The sequence below is a fragment of the Phodopus roborovskii genome, unplaced genomic scaffold (genome assembly GCF_943737965.1).
Source record: "Phodopus roborovskii unplaced genomic scaffold, PHOROB, whole genome shotgun sequence".
NCBI lineage: Eukaryota > Metazoa > Chordata > Mammalia > Rodentia > Cricetidae > Phodopus > Phodopus roborovskii.
In genome coordinates this window covers 12,125,436-12,146,712 of record NW_026126480.1, presented here as the reverse complement: position 1 = coordinate 12,146,712, position 21,277 = coordinate 12,125,436, and the positions used below count along the sequence as shown (strand labels likewise).

At 41.6% G+C, this 21,277-nt stretch overlaps 1 protein-coding gene across 1 annotated transcript in view; it reads left to right on the top strand.

Annotated features, from left to right (window-relative positions):
- Positions 1–21,277, top strand: part of Ppme1 (protein phosphatase methylesterase 1) — a 47,493-nt gene extending 26,216 nt beyond the window's left edge. Inside the window, exons 4-14 of the mRNA XM_051192343.1 lie at positions 2,769–2,826; positions 3,133–3,184; positions 4,561–4,715; positions 6,866–6,956; positions 8,730–8,795; positions 12,582–12,705; positions 15,116–15,245; positions 16,235–16,279; positions 18,096–18,160; positions 18,706–18,773; positions 20,086–21,277. Coding sequence (XP_051048300.1) covers positions 2,769–2,826; positions 3,133–3,184; positions 4,561–4,715; positions 6,866–6,956; positions 8,730–8,795; positions 12,582–12,705; positions 15,116–15,245; positions 16,235–16,279; positions 18,096–18,160; positions 18,706–18,773; positions 20,086–20,104 — 873 coding nt within the window. The 3' untranslated portion in view covers positions 20,105–21,277. The remainder of the gene's footprint in view (positions 1–2,768; positions 2,827–3,132; positions 3,185–4,560; positions 4,716–6,865; positions 6,957–8,729; positions 8,796–12,581; positions 12,706–15,115; positions 15,246–16,234; positions 16,280–18,095; positions 18,161–18,705; positions 18,774–20,085) is intronic.

Here is a 21,277-nt window from a genome sequence, read left to right as displayed (position 1 = left end):
CTATTTGATGTAGTTCCTCTTCTCTTTTAACTGTGTTTATATTCACAGATATGCTCTGAAGCTTGAATTCTGACGCTTGGAGTCAAGTCAATTGCAAGAGTACTGACTTTCATGTGGCCATCATTTGGACGCTGAGATTGTTAGTTTTAGACAGTAGTTTTTCCTCAGCCTAGGATCTCCAAATGGGCAGTCTTTGTTAAATTACAAAATTTTGGTAATTGAATCAGTACAAAAGTACTTTATTGATTTATAACTCCAACAGTGTTTGAAAATGTCTAGGACTTTTGCTAAAAATAAGGAATTTGAGGGATAACATTACTAATCTGACAGATAAAGATGATACTTTTAATGAATCACACAGGATTTGTTCCCATGGATATGTTCTCCATCATATTGTTTTATGTCATCTTCCCATGCCTCCTAGAATTTGATACCAGTGAGCCCCAGGGATCAACTACAATAAAGAAAATAAGTAGCAGCATCTCCATAGACATTTGCCTGTGCTAGATAACCTGCCAGTGCCTAGGTGCATAGTCTTGGTCCATGATCTCTACAGTTTAGGCAGGTGAAGATTCTGAAGTCCCATAGCTGTGACAGCAACAAAATACAAGCGTACCTCTCTCTGAGTAGACAAAAGAAAAATTACTATGTTAAGAGGTTTGCACATGTTTGTGAGGTTGATTATTTCTGTGTATCTTTAGTATTTGTCAATTACAAATACTGTACCATATGTTTTCAGCCTACTTCTCAAGGCTGAAATTATCTTGAGATAATTTATAGGATATCAAAGTGATCTGATATTCCCACACACACACATACCTTGGAGACTAGGTCTTGCTATTTAGCTCAGGCTGGCCTTGAGCTCCAGATCTGTCTGCATTAGCTTCCTTGCAGCTGGAATTCCTGGAATGTGCTACCATGCCTTAATAATTGAGATAAGCTTGTCCCCTCTTCTGGTTCACTTAAATCAGACTTTCTAGTGGGTTTATATTGTGCTTTTAGTATTCTTTAAGCTTCCTAGGTACTATGTTAGGCAGGCAAGGTTGAAGACTGCTGTGGTTCTGCTGTTTATTGGCTCTTTGGCCCTGGTGAGATACTTAACTCCTTGTAAAATCTTGTCACCTGTAAAATGATGAGAATTGTGTCTGAAGAGTTCTGAGGAGTAAGTTAGATAATAATGTATTTGAAGCTTTTAGAGGTAACCTTGGAAGATTTGATAGATACTATCTGTTACTGGCATTAGTGCTGATAGTACAAATCCCACTGAGGAAAACATGCGGGTGAGTCTGATTTTGGCTGTTTTTCACTTCATAAATAACAAAACTGTGCTGTTTGAAGCAAGGTAGACATGATCTTTCACTGTCTATAGAACATGTGGAATTCTGTGAACTTATTTCCACTCATTCATTTTTCTCATCTGTTTTTAACCATTCACAAGTGTTAATAACATGAATGCAGGGTCATTGTGTTGTTCACTGCTATACCCCATTACTCATTTGTGGCAGTTTTTAGAAGTCATTTAGAAAGATTCACTTAAATAAATAAAGAGGAAGCTTTTAGTATTCTTGTCTTTTGTGTCTGATGGTCACACAATGACTGTAAATCATTGCCTTCAGGCCAAAAGCTGGAATTGACGGTTATGGGCCTCAGATCTATCTTTTGCTTGTTTGTAATAACTTTTTAAAATGTGGAACAATTAAGCTGATTAGATTTTGTCTCATAACTTTATATGAGATTTGTTTTTGGCATAGAAGGTTTTACTACTACCACAGTGCAATTGATAACTCCCATAAATAACAAATATCTCACAGGGACAAACAGCATAATATGGTAGGACTTCAGACCTCTGTTGACTCTAAAGAGATATTCACTAGGAGTAATAGAAGTACAAAGGTTGTCTTTTTTTTTTTTTTTAAGTGTATTCTGGTTTATTTTCTGATATATGTTTACATTATATTGGCAACTTACCATGATGCTAGTTCTGGTTTTACTACTAACTTGTTATATTGCTACAGACAAATTACTTCCTTTTTCTTGGTCTCAGTCTTTGTTTTTTTTTTTTTTTTTCTGAGCCAAATAGTATTGTCAACTGATTCATGATCCTTATCTAGAGGATTCAGCCTCTAAAATAAGGAAAAGCCTTCCAAGGTGTGGATGAATACCTAAGCCAGCATCTGGATGTGCTTTCACTGTGATGATTTAAGAAGGGGTGTGGGTAAAGTTTACTTTTTTTTTTTTTTAATAATTTTTTATTTAAATTTGAAACAAGCTTGTTTTACATGTCAATCCCAGTTCCTGTCCCCTCCTGTTCCCCCCACCAACCCCTATCACATCCCCTTTCTGCTCCCCAGAGTCCAGACTTCCTAGGCCCTCCCCCATGTGTGTAGGCTGAGAGAGTATCCTTCTATGTGGAATGGGCTCCCAAAGTCCATTTGTATACTAGGGATAAATACTGATCCACTGTCAGAGGCCACATAGACTGCCCAGTCCTCCTAACTGACATCCACATTCAGGGGGTCAGAAAGTTTACTTTTAAGTTGGAGACAGACTACATTGTATCCAGAAAGACAGGGAACGTTGTTTTTTTTTTTTTTTTTTTTTTTTTGTTGTTGTTGTTTTTTATCATACCTAAAAGAAAACTTTTGGGATAAGACAAGTTTTCTTTTACTTCTCTTGGATACCTTGAATTATGATCACAGTTCATTTAACAAAGTTACTTGTAACTGGGCAAAGACATGTACCTTCCCTCTTTGTTCTTTTCCTTCTAGGCAGCAATCATCAGTAGAGTGCAGTGTAGGATTGTAGCTATGGATCTTCGAAGTCATGGTGAGTATAGCTCCTTGTGGCCACTGACCTAGTGCAGTCACCCAGACACTTAATAGGCCCAATTATTGGCAATGTTAGTTATCACAATGAACCTAGTGTACCCATTTGGGTCTTTTGGGAGAAATCCTAGCTTATAGGTTGACTGCTATTATTACCCTCTTCAGAATGCTAACCATAAAGATTTGTCTGCCGTATAGAACATCCTTGCTCAATTTGTCCTTGAATATATAAAGTCCCTATTTCATTACTCCTGGTTTTATGATTCCTATTACTGAAAATTTTATCTTAAAAGTATTTTCTTTTTAGGAGAAACTAAAGTCAAGAATTCAGAAGACCTGTCAGCAGAAACGATGGCAAAGTAAGGAAGCAAACACTGGTAGATTGCCTGAACCTTGTCACTGTTGTAAACAGTGGTACAGTTTTATCACACTGCTGGGGACATTGTTCAATAGTCGTTAACACACAAATTTCACTTCTGTTCTCTCTTCTCAGTTTATCCTTTCTACATATTCTCAAAGGCCACCTCCATCTTTCTCAGCATACCCAATCATCACATAAAAATTATTTATTTCATGTAGGCTCTTGAAAAATTTCCTTCTGTTGATAGAGCTGAGTGGAATGTGAATATCTTTTTATGAACTCATATTTAGAAAAGTATTTGAGTATGAGAAGACTTGAACACACATTAAGGTAGCCTGTGTACATTTATTGTCTAGTGTCACAGGTAGGTGAGGGCAAAGTATGGAAGAATGTGTACTTAGAAATTGGGCCTTTGAGTCAAGTATTGTGTATGCCAGAGCTCTCCGTGTGTTTGCTCACCAGGCTCATGTGAGACCTGGCAAAAATGCAGGTGCTTTGGACCTACCTGAGACCTGCTGAACCCATGTTTTTAGTAGTTAAATCTAGACATATAATATACTTAAAATATTTTTATTATTTGTTAATATGAATGTTTTACCATGTTTTTCTGGTACCTGCAATGCTAGAAGAGGGTGCCAGATGCCCTAGAACTGGGGTTTCAGACAGTCGTGAGCTACCATCTAGGTGTTGGGAGTTGAGTCTGCATCTTCTAAGATGAGAAACTGTTGCTCTTAACAACTGAACTATCTCTCTAGCCCTGGTGTTTATATTCTTGAAACACTCTTTAAAGGAATCTGATGTAGTCAATCTTATAAATGGCATTTAAGAACCATTGCCTCTCATAAGAATAAATTCCAAGTGATTGATCAATCATCTTCAGCTTGGGTAAACATTCCATTCCTAAGCTTAGATATGATGTTGATGCATTCTGTTAATGTGTTCTTTATATGTATGAGCATTCTCTCTGCATGTATTTCCTTTACACCAGAAGAGGGCATCAGATCCCTCAAACTTCATTGCATCATACATGGGAGAACAGAGGTTTAGAGTAAATTATTTCTCTAGAATGCCAAGCTTAAACACACAGTTATGTTTATATGAATGTATTAGATGTGTAGGATAATAAAATGATGATATAAAGAAAGATAAGAAATTTGGAGTTCTTAGTCCTTATCCTGTCATTTATCTGGAGAACTGGGTGTGTGGCTCTCTGCATAGATACCAGGAACCATGTAAGTAGGCTCACATAGATGTTTTTGTAGGGTGGGTCTGTAGATCTTTACCATTTCCCACAACTATTAGTTACAGAAGGAACTAAGAAAGCAAGCTATTTTTGGTGTCCTCTCCAGTGCTCTATGATTTCTCTCTTTGCAGAGATGTTGGCAATGTGGTTGAAGCCATGTACGGGGACCTGCCTCCTCCAGTTATGCTGATCGGGCACAGCATGGGCGGTGCCATTGCAGTGCACACAGCATCAGCTAACTTGGTGCCAAGCCTCTTGGGCCTCTGTATGATTGATGTTGTGGAAGGTAAGTTTTCTTAAATACTGACCAAATCAGAGTCAGTAATTTATAAGAGCCATACCTGGTACCTTATTACCTTAGCCATATTTATTCTCAATTTCACTCATCTTGAAGTATGCCTCTGTGTCTTTGTACCTTTATAAAATTATACAACCATTTTCTGTGTTACCAGAAACTCTCCATTAATACCTTTTTATGGCTGTCTAATATTTCTAATCATATGAATATCTTTAATTGTATTTAACCATGTAGAAACTGCTTTTTATTTTTTGACTTACCCTGAGACTCTCACTGCTGCTTGTACAAGTTAGCCATACTCATTGTGGTGTGCCACAAAAGGAGTAAATGTCACTAGTCAAGAATTGCTGAGAGCCACAGTGAAGCTAGCATGGGTTACTCTTCAGAATATCCTTAAACCAGATCTTTATTTTTACCCAAACATCACTGACGAGTCTGCCATTACCAGGAACAAATATATAGCGCTGACTCAGTGTGTTAGTTTTTGCCACTGTGACAAAATATCTAAATTTAGCAATCTAAAGGAAGAAAGATTCATTTTGGTCACAGTATCAGAGGTTTTGGTCCATGGTTGGCTGGTCCATTGCTTTTAGAATGTGTTAAGTCAGACTGTTACATGGAAGGAAACTAGGAACAAACTGTGTACTCCCAGAGTTTGCCCCCAGTTACCTGCTTCCTCTAAGTAAGACCCTGCCTCCAAACAGTTTGTTCAGTATGCATTCAACAGTGGGTTAATATATCGATAAAATTAATGTCAATAACATCTTCATTATCCAACCACTTCTCAATGGTTTGACCATTGGAAGGCCAAGCCTTCTATACATAAACCTTGGGGGAGTAGTCTTCCTGTGTAAGTAATGCCATTCCATCATTGTGAGTGTGAAGATAAATATGAGTGTTGTTCTCTTGATGATACAGGCATAGGCAAAGGTTTGTAGGACTCTAATAGCACAAGGAATAATCTGAAAAATTAACTACTGGAATTCCATGAAGCTAAGAAGCTTCTGTTTAAAAAAAGAAACAATCACCAGAGTGAAGAAGAGATGGCCATCAGAATGGGAAAGGATCTGTAAAAGCTAGATTATACTGGTGATTAATATTTAGTATGTATGTGTGTCTGTGTGTGTATATGCAAAATTCAACACCAAAAAGTGTTATCATTCAATCAATGAGTGGGGAAGAAAAAGGTTCTCAAAAAATGAAATACAAATTGCCGATAAAGAATTTAAAAAAGTGTTCCATATCCTTACCCATCAAAGAATTGCAAATTAAAACTGTTTTGAAACTCTACTCACCCCTAGTCTGGGTGAGTAGATACTTGTTATCAATAAAACAATTGATTATGTGCTGTTAAGGATATGGGGAAAGAGGGACTCTTATTCATTACTAAGGAATTTAAGTTTGTATAGTCACCCTGGAAATCAATATGGGAGTTCCTCAAAAAATTGGAAATAGAACTATGGTGTAACCCAGTTCTACCTTTTTTGGATACATACCTGAAGGACTCTTATGTCAGCATCCCAGAGACACTTAAACATTCATGGTTTATACTTCTGTGTTCTCACTAGCCAGGAAATGGAACTAGCATAGATGTCCATAATAGATGAATAGATAAAGAAAATGTGGTACATATCCACAACGAAATTTTATGCAGCCAAAAGAAAAATGAAGTAATGACATTTGCAGGAAAATAGATGCAACTGGAAATCATTATGTTAAGCAAAATAAGCCAGATTCAAAGAAATACCACATTTTCTATCATATATGGAAACTTAATTTAAAATATTGTGTGTGTGTGTGTGTGTGTGTGTGAGAGAGAGAGAGAGAGAGCTATAAAGGGGATTGTCATGAGAGGGGAGGAAGGCATCTTAAGGGGGTGAGTCAGGGTAACTTGGATTATATAAGATAGGAGAGCAAAAGAGTGGACTTAACTAGGGGGAGAGAGAGAACCATCTGGTGGGGCATGGAAGGGGTAGTCAGGGAGGGGAGCAATAGAGAACAAGGTAAAATGACATATACATAATGAAACCCAGAATTTTGTGTGCTAACCTAAAAAGGAAAAATAAGTACTTAGTAGAATTACAAAGCAAGAAAACAAAAAAGTTTATTGTGTGGTTAAAATTTCTGTCTTTCATCAGGTACAGCTATGGATGCACTTAACAGCATGCAGAATTTCTTGCGTGGTCGTCCTAAAACCTTCAAGTCTCTGGAGAACGCCATTGAATGGAGGTAACCCACAAATCTAAGCTGTCTCAATTTCAGATGTTATGTTGTAGCCTCTCCCTCTCCCTCTCTCTGTCTTTGACTCAGCTCAGGTACTAAGATAAACAGAAGGTAACTTTCTGTGATAGTATGTAAGGAAATAGTTTTAAAGCAGAGTGTTTTTTAAAAGTTTATAATTGCATCCGTCATCTGCAAAGTGAACCTTTCTAATACAGCACCTCCTAGGATATTAGTAATCATAGGCCACCTGCCATCTAGCTGGTTTTGCCCTGAAGGTGAAAACTTGGACTAGGTGGTCTTCAAAGCCTCCTCCACCTCTGAAGCTCCATGGTTTTAGATTCACTTAGATTCACCTTCTGTGTCTTACATAAAATGGTGAAGAAACAGTAGGTGCAGGTTCTGTTCTCTACAATGACAGGACAGGTGCAGGTTCTGTTCTCTAGAATTAATTGGATTTTGTGGGGAGGGAGAAACCTTAAGTAGTTTTTATAAAAATTGCTGATAGAATTGCCTGTGGCTTCTGTTAAAGGCTGTCATCATTGAATATATTTATTAGTCTAACTGATAATTTTATAAGTCCGTATGAAATTTACTTCATGCTAAAGGATGAAGATTTAAAGGTGAGTGGAACACTGCTGCTCTCTGCAGAAATAAGTCTTAGGTTGAAAGCTCCTGTGCTCACTGTGCTCATCTCTTCAGCCTCAAATTCACTTTATAGCAAACCTCTTTTTTTTTTTTTTTAAGATTTTCATTTATGTGTATGTGCATCACACAGATAATACAGTTGCCAATAAAGAATTGTGTGTGGATGCCCACAGAGGCCAGAAGAGGGATCAGATCCCTTGGAACTGGAGCTAAACAAGGTTATGTTATGGTCCCTTGGGAGTGCAGCAAGCACTATTTAACCTCTGAGCCATCCCTCCAGCCCAGCAAACTTTTGTGATAAAGACCTTAGCCCAATCCTGAAGGAAGACCCTAACCTGATGACATAATTTATTTTATTTTATTATTATTGTTATTATTATTATTATTATTATTCCCAAGACAGAGTTTCTCTATGGCTTTGGAGCCTGTCCTGGAACTAGCTGTTGTAGACCAGGCTGGTCTCGAACTCACAGAGCTCTGCTGCCTGCCTCTGCCTTCCGAGTGCTGGTATTAAATATGTGTGCTACTACTGCCTGGCTACCTGATGACATCTTAAAGGCCCCAACTCTATGATAGCAGTGAGAATCTAGTTCCTAGGGATTGAGCTTTGGACACCCATTCCAACTAGAGCAGCATACAAGGCCCTAGAAGCTGGCGTGTGCTGCTGCCTCCGCGCCGTCACAGTCCTCTTGAGCTGTCCACTGTGTTCTTGCCCTTAGTGCTCTCAGAATCTCCCTCCTGTTGACCATTTCCCCAGTGCCTTCAGCTTCACAGGGAGGCATCTATCTGGCTGTCCTACTGTCTGACTGTCCGCAGTGCTCTGCTGTGCCCTCTTTTTGTGGCAACTTCTTCTGATCAGTCCTCAGTATGGGAGAACGTGGGCAGACCTTTTCAGCTTCATCATTGTAAATACGCACTTCCTTGAACCTTGTTCTGTTGTATCAGTGTTACCTGTGTGTCCTCTTCCTTCTGCATTGTTCATGCACCCTCTGAGATGCCTCAAGAGTGGCAATTGTCTGCTCAGTGGCACATGGTGACTGCAGCTTTCTGTTAGCTCCCACAGAATCTAAACGACTTCTCTTCGTGCTGTGCTAAGGTTAGTGCTGAGTAACCTCTTTCCTTTCTCTTTCCTAGTGTGAAGAGTGGCCAAATTCGAAACCTAGAGTCTGCCCGAGTCTCGATGGTCGGCCAAGTCAAACAGTAGGTCTTATCTCTTTGCCTGGTTAGAGGATAGAAGACAGGAGAGAATTAGGGCTCCTTTGTTCCTACACATACTCTGCCATATTGGTAAATTCCTTCACTGTTTTAGATAAATTTACAGGTGACCTCTGTTCGGCTGGCTATGAAGATGGTTTTCCCCGTTTTTTGTTTTTTGTTGTTTTTTCATTTTGTTTTGTTTTTAGAAACCCCAAAACCTGGTAGTGTTTTGGTTTTTTTTTTTTTTTTTTTTTTTTTTTACTACTAGATTACATTAGCACAGCTCTTTCCTATTGTTAGAGTGGGCATTTCAGTGAGTAAACAATTAAGTATCCACCCTAGTGTTCTTGTGTTAACAGCTATGGTGTCACTGAGCCCAACCCAGTATGAAACCCAAACCCAAGTATGTAAATTCTGGCAGAGCTAGAGTAAAAGCCAGATTCAAAGGCTGGGCTAACATTACATAACTTTCTTGGTGGATTTGCATGAGTCCTTTGTAAACCACAAAATCAACGTTAATTGAGAAAACATCATCCACTAGGCCAGACAAGAGTGTAGAGTTAGATAAAAAGGATAATGACATCTTGGAGTGCTTATTATTGCTGGAGACTGTGCAACACATTTAGTGTACACACACATTTAATGTGTACAGTCTTGTTCATAAGATACTGAATTTCTGAAAAGCTATATCTTAGTGTACTTGAAGGAACCCTAACCCATTTTAGTGCTTAACTCTACTCATGGCCAGTCTTGTTTAGTCTGTGTGCCTGTTTACTTCCTCTGAGCTCACACTCCACCCAACTCTGATTCTTTCTGGAAGAATTTTATGCTCTGGAAGAAAAGATTAAACATAATAATAATGACATTATCACACCTAAAAATCAGAATCTGATAGCATCAATTAATTAATCTAGGCAGTAATAGTTTATTGTCTCAAACTTTTCTAAATTTTTTGATTTACAGATCATTGGTGTGTTTGCATATATACTTGGGTGTTATAGCTTTCAATATCATGTATATTTTATATTGATTAACTCAAAGTGATTAGCATATCCATCACTTTTAATGTTCATTTCATGATAAAATCACTCAAAATCTTTTTCTGGCCTTTTTGACATATGTTCTGCATTATTGTTAGATTTAGTTGCCTTGCTATTTAATTCCTATGTTAGCAGTGAAAGTCAAAACAAACATGCACAGTCTACTGATGCACCTGCTGAGTCTGGACTGGGGTTCTGCTTTCTCCCTCCCTCCTCTGCAACACTGCCTAGGAGAGTTTTGAGCAAACTGTCAGGTGTCAAGCAAATCCTTCTACTCTAACCAGTATTGTCTTATGGGTGAAGAAATGAGAGGTCAGAGAAGTAAATGACTTTTGGAGACCACACAGCGAGTAGTACATAGACTGAGATTTAAACTGGAGTGTGTTTGACTGCAAGGCCTGTGGTGTGGATTTCATGCCTACAGAAGGTAATTTCAGCAGTAATATCAAGGAGAGAGAATGAAAAGTTTGGTGCAGGTATGAGATTGCCCACTTTCAATGCCTAATATTTTGAAATCTGATGCATGTGAACAGTGCAAAGCATTTTGTGAGGAAGTTGCATAGATTGTGTATAGAAGTTCAGTGGTTTTAAATTTTATTTCAAGTCCTATTTTCCCTTTTCACCAAAAAAAAAAAAAAAAAAAAAAAAAAAAAAAAAAAAAAAACAAAAACAACAAAACAAAAGAAACCCTGTGTGCATGGAGGGAAGGACATTTCCATCTTCTAGTGCACATAGTGCAGATGTGGAGGTCACAGAACAACCTAGGCTGGTTCTCTTCCTGGATCCCTGGGATGGATCCTTGGATGGATTATCTGGGATGGATCTTTGGGATGGATCCCTGGATGGATTACCTGGGATGGGACACAGGTTGTCAGGCATCTATGGTAAGTGACTTTTGTATGATGCTGTCTGTCCACCTAGCGTGTCAGTGTGTGTGTGGCTGCAGCATGCTCCTGTAGCCTTTTTGCCCTTTTCAACCATGGTAACACTGCCTTGAGCTTTCTTATCCATGGACTTTGAACTTCAAAGTACATGATTTTTTGTTATAATGATTTTTAAAATCACATTTGTTCTGTATACTTAATGTGAAACTTGACATCTCACGTTTAATAGGACTGTCATTATGCACTTAACATTATGGACACACTTTACTCTGCTTTAATGCTAGGAAAGGAAAAGTTGCTGTTCATAAAAAACTGCTATTCTTCCTTCAATTTAAAAATTTTTATTTCAAAAATAATCTTTAGACGTTGTATCTTGATCACATTCTTTCTTCTCCCTGACTCCTCCCAGATATTCCCTACCTTGCTACCCACACAACTTTGTTATTTCTGTTTCAAAAAGGGAAAACAGCAAAACTAAAACCAAAACAGACAAACTGTCTCAGGGTTTTCTTTGCTGTGAAGCAACACTGACCACAGCAGCACTTACAAAGAAGACATTTAATTGGGGTGGCTCACTTACAGTTTCGTAGGTACAGTCCATTATGATGGGGACCATGGTGGTCTACAGGCCTACATGCACCTGAGAGTTCTACATCTTGCAGGCATCAGGAAGTCAGCTGACTGTCACTGAGGGAAGTTTGAGCAAAAGAGACCTCAAAGCCTTCCTCCAATAAGACCACACCTCCTAATAGTGCCCTCCGTTTGGGGTGGCCACTCAATTTCAAATCACTACACAAACTGTGGCGGGGAGAGAGACAAAAATATCAAAACAACAGCAAAAAAGTACAGAAAAACCGTGAAGTTCATTTCATGATAGGCCTATGGGAAAACATACTACTATTGTCTGCTAAAGGAACATAGCAATAATAAAACTCCTAACGGCATGCTACTATACCCATAGTTCAGTGCCTTGCTCAACCCTCAGCAAAGAAGCGCCTCCTTACAGTAGATGGTAAATAACAGAGAGATCCAAAACTGGACAATTCAGAGGATGAGTTTCCCCTCAATTTCTCTCACCCCACCCCCTCCTTATCCTCTGTTCTCCCTTGTCAAGCCCTGTCCTTCTCAAAGGCAAAATAAACGGTCTATCATATACAGCAAACCCTCCCTCTAGCTGCTTTCAGGCCTTAGAACCCACATTAACACCTGCCTCTATACTTTTTCCATCAAGTTTTCTTTAAAAGGACTCATGGGAGCAGCTGTTCATATAATAGTGATTTTTTCTACGTAATTATGTACTAAAGCGGTTCCATTTTGTCATTGTTTGCTTATTTGATTTTTAGATTCATACATGTTTATAAAGTTCCATGCATATATATAAAGATGGTAGACATTTTCACCCCTATTTACCCACTCTCATCCCCTCTTGCTGAAACCCTACTTCCTGCCAACGAGTCTCCCTTCTACTAGCATGCCTTGTTTGTGCAGAGATACCATTTTTAAGAAGAAAATGATAATTGTTTGGATTGAATGTTCTACTGGCCATGGTCATTGTACTTGCCAGTTTCTGTATGGCAGCAATAACACAGGACTTTTTTTCTGTGTTCTTTAGGCATTTCTCTGTTGTAAGCAGGGAGCTGCTTTGCTTTGGGGTTTGCTGGGGCTGAATTTGCATCCAGCCTCATCCACTTACAACATTTGTCTTAACTCTTCAGGACTACTTCATAGAATTTCTATGTGGGTTATATAAAAATGCCAGTAAAACCTCCCTTGTTAGGTCCCAGAAGATGGTGATTCCCTTTTTATGGGTCCTTATTGGTAAAAGAATATCTAAGACAGTCATGACAATATTTTTTTCAATCTAGATGTGAAGGAATTACAAGTCCAGAAGGCTCCAAATCCATAGTAGAAGGAATCATAGAGGAGGAAGAAGAAGATGAAGAAGGAAGTGAGTCAGTAAACAAGAGGAAAAAGGAGGATGACATGGAAGTGAGTGAAGTTCTCATCCTTGGAAAGAGGGAGGGTGGAGGGGAAGCAGAGACAGCACTGTTACTGTTGTCACATTGCAGGCTTTAGGGGGCAGCGACACTGGTAAGAGATGATCAAGTGGTGGGGACTACCCCTGGGCTCCAGGTAGAACGAAAACTTACCCTATGTGTTCCCATCAGACTCCTCCTCACCAGGCTCCTTCTTACTTCTGTATAGTGTTCCTGTGGTTTCTCTTCTAGTCTGTATCCTGTGGCTGTCCAGCTCTTATCATCTTTCCAGGCTTATCTCCTAGAACAAGCTTTCTGACCTCATTGTCTGTCAGTCCATCTGTGTTATGGACTTGCAGTGATATGGTGCAGTGTAACATTTGGAGTTGTATGTTTTAAGTCCTATAATTGAGGCACATTTAAAGATTCTGTGGACTCCTAATGCTTGATGCTGACTCCTGTTGTCTTCTAGTTATATAGAAATCATTTCCCAAGCAAACAAATTATATTCAGTTCATGCCTGTAAGTGGTGAGTTCTGGTGGAGCAATCTGTTTGAGGCTAGTGCTGGGAAGTGCAGCTCTGCAGGGTGGGTTAGTGACTTTCTCTGGTACATTGTAAGTGTCTTCTTTGTGGCAGATAATATTGGTGTTACCATACTGTTAGCAAGAAAAGTACAGTTTTGTTAAGGTGTGTTTTGTTTTTCGAGACAAGGTTTCTCAGTGTAACAGCCCTAGCTGTCTTGGAGCCTGCTTTATAGACCAGGCTGGCCTTGAACTCATGGAGCTCCATCTGCATCTGCTTGTGAGTGCTGAGATTAAAGGAATAAACTACTGCTGCCTGGATTTTAAAAGTATTTCTTATTTAATGAGAATCTTCCTGCCATCCATGAGATCACTGATCAGAATAATGCTTTATACTACTTTAGAATTTACAAATATATAAATAATTTTTCATCTGTTTGGGCCTCACAACACATTGTAAGGTGAAGGGAGAGTTTCCTCTCATTACAACATAGCAGAATCTTCACTCATGAATTAGACTTGGGAGCCTGGGGCAGAGGGATCACAGATTCAAGGCCTGCTTGGACTACAGAATGAGTCTGGAGCCTGAGCAACTTCGAGAAATCTGTGTTTAAAAATTACAAGGCCAAGGAAAGGAAAAAGGTCAGGCATGTAGCTCAGTGGGGGACACAAGCATGCAGAGGCCCTAGGTCATCCCTAGTACTTCTCTCCACCCATAATGAAGAGGCCTGCCCAAGGTAATTAGCAAACAGTTAGTAGCTTTGGAACCAAGGTAGTAATTACATTTACCTTTCATGTGCTGTTTCACACTTAGAATCACTAGTTCTTATTGAGCTCTTCATTGTAGAGACCACCATTATACCCTTGGTACAGATACTCACTCATAATCACACAAAAAACAATTAGAGCAAATCTTTTAGACACTCCTGATTTTTAATGCCTGTTCTTTGTTCTTGGTGGTGTTTTAAAATAAGCACCATTATATAATTTTATAAACTCTAGAAATTGTTTGAGGGAGCAAGTGCAGTCATTAAGCAATGACCATCCATAAGCAGTTACTCCTCATTTCTCTTAGCCAAGACAATTACTAATCTGTAGATTTGCATAATCTGAACATTACATATAGATGGAATTATGTGTAGTGTGATCTTTTGTGCCTGGCTTCTTTTACTGGAGGACAGACTTTTCAAGGTTCTTCCATGTTGTTACATGCATCACACATTGGCGTTTTATTTATATGTCTGAAAAATATCCCAGTGTATGGATATGCCACATTTTAATATGTTCATCAATTGATGAATATGTATATCTTTCTATAGCTGTTCCATTATAAATAATATTGCTATGAATATCCATTTTAACATCTTGTGTGGGGTCATAATTGTTTTTTCTTTGTTGAGGTATACATGAGCAGGAAATTGCTAGATGAAGTGGGAACTGTGGTGACTCTGGGAAAATGGTTTTCAGAAGGCTGTGACACTTCATCCCCATTAGAAGGAATCCTGGTGGCATCTCATTGTGGGAGGTTTGGGTTTGGTTGGTTTGATTTTTGTAAGATACTATTTAGTCCAAGCTGGCATCAAACTAGCAGTTCTCCTGCCTCAGCTCCAGAATACTTGGACAACAAGCAGATGCCACCACACCAGGCTCAAGTTTACATATTGCCTGTTGCTGTTGGGAGGTTGAGGCAGGAGGCTCATATGAGCCCGAAGAAATAGGAAAGGAAAAGAAGCCATCAGATTATCCAAAAGTAGAAGTCACAACAACCTGCAGCATTGTAGGAACAGTTAAGTGTACATTGGGCTGTCCTTGAGAAGTGCTAGTTCCTCCTTCCTTCCCACAAATGGACTTTCTGCTTCTCAGGGGTTGCCCTCAGACTCACTTTGCTTTTATTCCTGCAGACCAAGAAGGACCATCCGTACACCTGGAGAATTGAACTGGCAAAAACAGAAAAGTACTGGGATGGCTGGTTCCGGGGCTTATCCAATCTCTTTCTTAGTTGTCCTATTCCTAAACTGCTGCTCTTGGCTGGTAAGTGTGTGTGTGTGTGTGTGTGTGTGTGTGTGTGTGTGTGTGTGTGTGTGTGTGTGTTTCACAGTCTGGGAGATGACAATATAAGATCAGAGCATGAGAAAAGTTCTCAGAGTTCTCTTCTTGGTTTGCAGACCTTCTCTCTGTGCTTTTATATGGCTAAGAGAAAGCAAGACAGCTTTCTGGTGTCTTTTGCAAAGACACTAATCTTATTGTGTCAGAGACCCCCCCCCCACTTTTGCCTTTTTGTAGACCCCCATCTTCAAATATCCTGGGGACTAGGGCTTCACCATGAATGTGGGGGACAGTTCAGTCCCTAGAAGTATGCGTACTGTCATCTAGATGTGACCTCATTAGAACTATTAATATTAACCAAATAGCTAGTGACTTCTAAAGTAGAAAACCATCCTTGTCCCCAGCTTCCCATAGTCAGGCCTAACCCTAAGGTGGTGTAAACACCCTCCAGTGGTACATGATGTTGGCCTAGCCCCTGTACCCAGAGCTATAGACATGCTGTAACAACATTCTGAATACTGTGAGAATTGAGACATAAAATCTTGTTTTCATATAACTATCTTTAAATGAGCATGATTGGAGCTGTAGTTAAAAATATTTGTTATTCTTACAGAGAACCAGAATTTGGTTTTCATCACCCACATTGTGGCTCACAGCCATCTGTAACTCCAGTTCTAGGGGATCTGACACCCTTTTTTTGACCTCTACAGGCACCAGGCACATAAGTGGTACACATATATACATGTAGGCAAATACTCAATTACATAAATGAAATAATGAATCTAAGAAAAACCATAATTACCCAGAAATCTCAACTTGAAATTTTCATCTGATGAGAATATGCATGTGGGAACCAGGACCATGTCAGTTTGGTTTGAGTGTGTTTATAACTCTGAGGCAGCATTTACTCAGTGAAACCTATTTCCCAAGGCCTTTTCTAGGGGCTACTCACAGATTCTTCTGTTTGGTTCTAGGTGTTGATAGATTGGATAAAGATCTGACCATAGGCCAGATGCAGGGTAAGTCATCCAGAAACTGTGCCTATGGATCCTTTTCTGAGGGCAGGGAAGTGGTTAGTTATCTGAAAATTTGTATTCTGAGATAGTGAGGTACAGTGGAGAGTGTGAGCTTAGAGTTGCCCTCCATTGGACAGCTACCCCTTCCAACCATCAGGTGATTATGGGCAAGGATCTTCCCTTTTCTGGAATGATGTCTTCTCCCCTCCCCCATCTAAAAACAAGAGTTATTACTCAAGCTGTTTCCAGGATGGAAGAATTCAGATGAGGTGATGCGCCTGAGAATTATTATTACATAAGCATCTAACATTGTGAACAGTCATAGTTTCCTAGTGTTTTCTTATGTTCAAAGTTTTCAGAAAAGAGAAATAGTGTGAGCATCAAATAGAATAATCTGTTAGCAGACATTATGGTGAGGAGGAAGAAGAGGGGTGAGTTTTAGACCCTGCTCTCCTAGTCATCTATGTCAGCTGGAATGAATGCTCTTAATGTGTAAAATGAGAACGTGGATGCCAGCCTCAAGGGGATTACAAGTATTGTGGGCCTGGGCACCTCATGTAAGCACAAATGTGAGGGCTGTGCAGCAATGGACAAAGCAGGAGCCCCCCCTTTTTTGTCTCTATTCAAATCATATGCATTAATAACATAAGAGATTATGAAGGAGAGGCAGCATCCTGCAGGAGGCAGGAGGAAGACCACAAATAGGCTTGATGAATGGTGTGGCCTCAGTTCCTTCACTAATTACACAGCCTTGGACGAGACATTGCCCCAGTCACAGCTAGTGATCATACTTTGTATGATTGTAGAATACTTAACAGCAGGTAGAGTAGTACACTGAAAACATGAACTGCTGTGCAGCTGGCCAAGAGCCACAAAGATGTCTCCAACTTTCTTACTTTGTAAATGGAAAAATTGGGTCTCAGGAGAGTTAATCAGCTCCCCACCCCAACCATGTACTTAACATCACACTAGAGTCTTGATGCCAGGCAAGCACCTGCCCATCCTACTATAGCCCAGCCCAGCTCTGGTCACTCCTTTTCATCAGTGCTGGGTACCAAACCATTGGACCAACACACCCCGGAAAGCTACATGCCCAGCTGCTGTTCACTTTTAATATTTGTCATATTAGGTTTTGGAGTATAATTCAGGGGTAGTGTTTGAGTAGCGTGCTTGGGGCCCTATTTTCAATCCCAAGTACTACCCCACCCCACCAGTAAATTCCTAGAAGTTGTGAGCTTGCAATGTGCTGTAAAGCAGTGTGAGAAACCACATCTTACAGTGCCTGGCACACAGCTTAATACTCACCTGCTGTCTTTTGCAATAATCCATATCAACATTCTTAACATAGCTTACAGAGCTCCAAATGGCCCTGGTTTTCCAGCTCAGCCCTATTGCCAGTCACTCAAATCAGCACCATGCCAAGCTTCCTTTTCATGGCTAACTACCATTTCAAGCATCTCTACCTGGGGGAGCCATTCTTTCTGTGCAGAAACCCTTTTACCTCACTTTTACAGCCTCTGTGCCCATTTTCACCCTTGGAACAACATCTACATTAGTGCTGTGTTTTACTCTCCCAGTGGGCTGACTCCTGTGAGCACAGGAGCTGAGTTTTCTGCCCAAAGCAAATTTATACCAAGTAGGTACAGAAGGAAAAGAAGGGTAAAAAGTGAAGGGACTGTGAATGACTTAGCAGACTTGGTAGCTGTGTCCAGAGTGTCCTGAGGGAAGATCCTCCTGGGCTGCCCATGACCTGGGAGGCACAGGGGTGATGAGGGGAAGGCTTTCTGTCCCTGAGGTTGCCTGCTTGTCTCCTCTCCAGGGAAGTTCCAGATGCAGGTCTTACCACAGTGTGGCCATGCAGTCCATGAGGACGCCCCTGACAAAGTGAGTCTGGTCCCTAGTGGCTTGAGAGGATAGCTGGGTGGATGTGGGATGTGTCCCCGGGTTTATCTCCAGCTGCTGCTTGTAGACCTTTGTGGTCTGCCAGCTCCCCAGGCCCCTGCCTGGTGAGCACCTGTGCTCTTGGTTTTGTGTGTCTGGTCTGAGGAGCCACTGGTACCCTCTGTTCCATCCCAGGGCCCAGTGACTAAGCACTGCTTCTTTGTTTCCCCCTAAAACCAGACAAGGGTCATTGGAGCAGGCTCTGCACCCTAAATTCCAGTCAGTCAGAGATTAACAGGGGCTCCTCCTGTGAGAAAATGGTGGTTGTAACTCGTGCAGGAATAAAAAGTCCTTGTTCTCCTCCACTCTCTGGAGCTATCCCTTGTGAGGTGTCCCCTGGTCCAGGTCCTTTTGCTCTGAAGCTACTCAGACAGTAGTACTCACAAGGACAGCAATGAGCCAAACCTTCCAGCAGAGGCCCTCGGGGAACTCCAGAGCTAAGCCCAGCACATTCCTCCATGGGGCCTAGAATGCCTCTTCTTTTCCAGGTAGCTGAAGCTGTTGCCACTTTCCTGATCCGGCACAGGTTTGCAGAGCCTATAGGAGGATTCCAGTGGTAAGTACATAAAGACACATGAGTCTAGCTGGCTGACCCACCTCAAAACTCTAGAGCCTGGGGGCTGTGGATACCACTGCCTTAGCCCTGTCTGGTCTGCATCACCAAAGTGGTGTGTGTCTTTCCTGGTGAATGTGGGTCCAGTGTGGTCTTGCTGAGCTGTGTTTGAGTCATGCCTCATCTGCAATGAGGAGTCTATACTCTGAGGAGACTGGGATGGGAATCAACCTTCACTAGAAATGTCTGTGTTCTGCCTCCTGCTGAGCAGAGCTGGGCAGGACATGGAGGCTGTGTAGAAGTCTAGATCGGGGATTTCAATCCCTGCACTACTGACATTTGGGGGCAGTAGTTCTTTGTTGGGGTCACGGGGTGTCCTATGCACCATAGCAGCACCCTGGCCCCTGCCAGGAACACCTCCTAAACATAGTCCTGCCAACCGGAAATGCTTCCAGATGGTACAGTGTACTAAGGGAGGCAAAAGTGGAACAGTGGCTCGTCTGGAGGGAAAGTGGGCCAGCCCTCATGTTGAAAAGCTCTTGTGTTAGTAGGGAGACGAGTTGGGCTGAAGGACAGGCATGCTGACCCACATTAGGTGGTTCTAGCCCACCTCACAGGCATCTACCCTGCACCGCAGGAGGCCCTTGCTTCTCAGGAGACATCACTCCTGTTAGCTTCCTCTCGGATTTTGGTGAGGTTTTAGGGGGAACTTGCACCTTACCACAGGAAGTTTGAAAAATAAATATCTTCTGCCTAAGGCAACTCTGATTACCAGGCCATGGGAGGTGAAAGTGGCATCAGACATGACGGGGACCTGGTACAGTGAGCTGGAAAGTGATGCTGCCTGTCCCTAGGAATTAATATGAAGACTTTTGTTTTTAATATTTGGTATTAGGACTTCAGGCATTTATTTAAAAAAAAAAAAACTATTTATGTATTATGTGTGCAGTGCTCTGCTTGTACACCAGAAGAGGGCACCAGATCTTCACTATAGATGGTTATGAGTCACCATGTCGGTGCTGGGAATTGAACTCAGGTCCTCTGGAAGAGCAGCCAGTGCTCTTAACTGCTGAGCCATCTCTCCAGCTCGAAGACTTAACTTCTCTACACAGTATTTGGGGCTTCTGACCTTTGGTGTCTTGGTCAAATGAACTGAGTGTAGCACCTGTCTAGCCCCACGTGGCACTTGGAGAGATGGGACAGGACTTCAGGGGCCTTCGTGGTCATTAGAGAGGGTTCCCTGGAGAAAGGAGTAAGCCAGATTAAAGCTTGTGATGGTTACTTTTGTAACATTTCCCCTTTCTGCCCTTGACAGTGTGTTTCCTGGCTGTTAGTGACCTGCTGTCCACCCCTCCCTCTACATTGAGCTCTGTTGTAAATACATCGCACCAGAGGCCACTGTGATGCCACTGTCTCCTCACCATCCCACCCAGCCATGTGACACCGGCTCCCTGTAGAGGGGCATCCCCAGATGTACAAACCCTTTCTGTATACCTGTCAAAAGCATTGTTTTCCAGGGCCCTTGTCCAACAGTGGCCTGCGCAGTCTGGGGTCCCCAGCTCTTCCTCTCCCCTCCTGTGCTTCCTGCCTTGCCTAGGGTGAAGCCTCCAAAGCTACTCCCTGGGCCCCTGTTCCTGGCATCCTGCAATGTACCTGGGTCCATAAGTCTCCCCAGGCTCAGGGATCTCCATTCCTTGAGAATGTTTTTGGCATGGTCCTGCCCTACCTCATGGGATGGGCAATGCACACACTGGTCCTTATTTTTCCCCTTCAAATAAAACACCAGTCAGGTACCTTTATCATAGTCTTAACTGTTCCAGGTCTTGAAGAGCCAGGGTGACCAGGGTTCCAGCCCTAGGTTCAAGGAGAGGTAGTAGATAGCAAGCATCCCAAGAAACCCGCCCATAAGCCAGGTCCAGCCAGTCCAAGCACATGGCTTCCCGTCTGGGTGAGCCCACTTCCCACTCCCACATGTCTGGGCACCTGCCCTGGGCTGAGGCCAGGCTGCTCCAGGGGTCTCATGTGCCCTCATCTGCCACAGAGCAGCCCAGGTTAAACACAGCCCACGCACAAAGCCACAGGCTAAATCCTGTGGAATTGTTTTTAATGATTGAATTTAACCATTTTCATAGTTGGTTCCTGAAGGTGTGCCAAGTGCCGCTTGCCTCTTGTAGACCCACAGCTTCTCGCTGCACTTGTGGTTTCTACGTCAGTATGTAGAAACATCATGGACTAGCATCCCAGTCTTTGCCCTCATCCAGCTGCCTCATCACAGCACTGCAGCCTCCCCCTGCTGCCCAGGCACGCCATTTCCACAGGCAGGAGGGGCAGCCCCCTGAAGCCCATCTTTCTGTGACTGTCTTAGGTGACGTGTAGCGCTCCCTCTCTAGTTTTCACCCAACAACTTCCTACCCCTGTCCTGCTGCACGGTCCAGAGTCTGGGACCGACTTTGTTTCTTTGTTATTTATGATCTTGTTTAAAGAAAATAAATATCTCCCAACCTTTA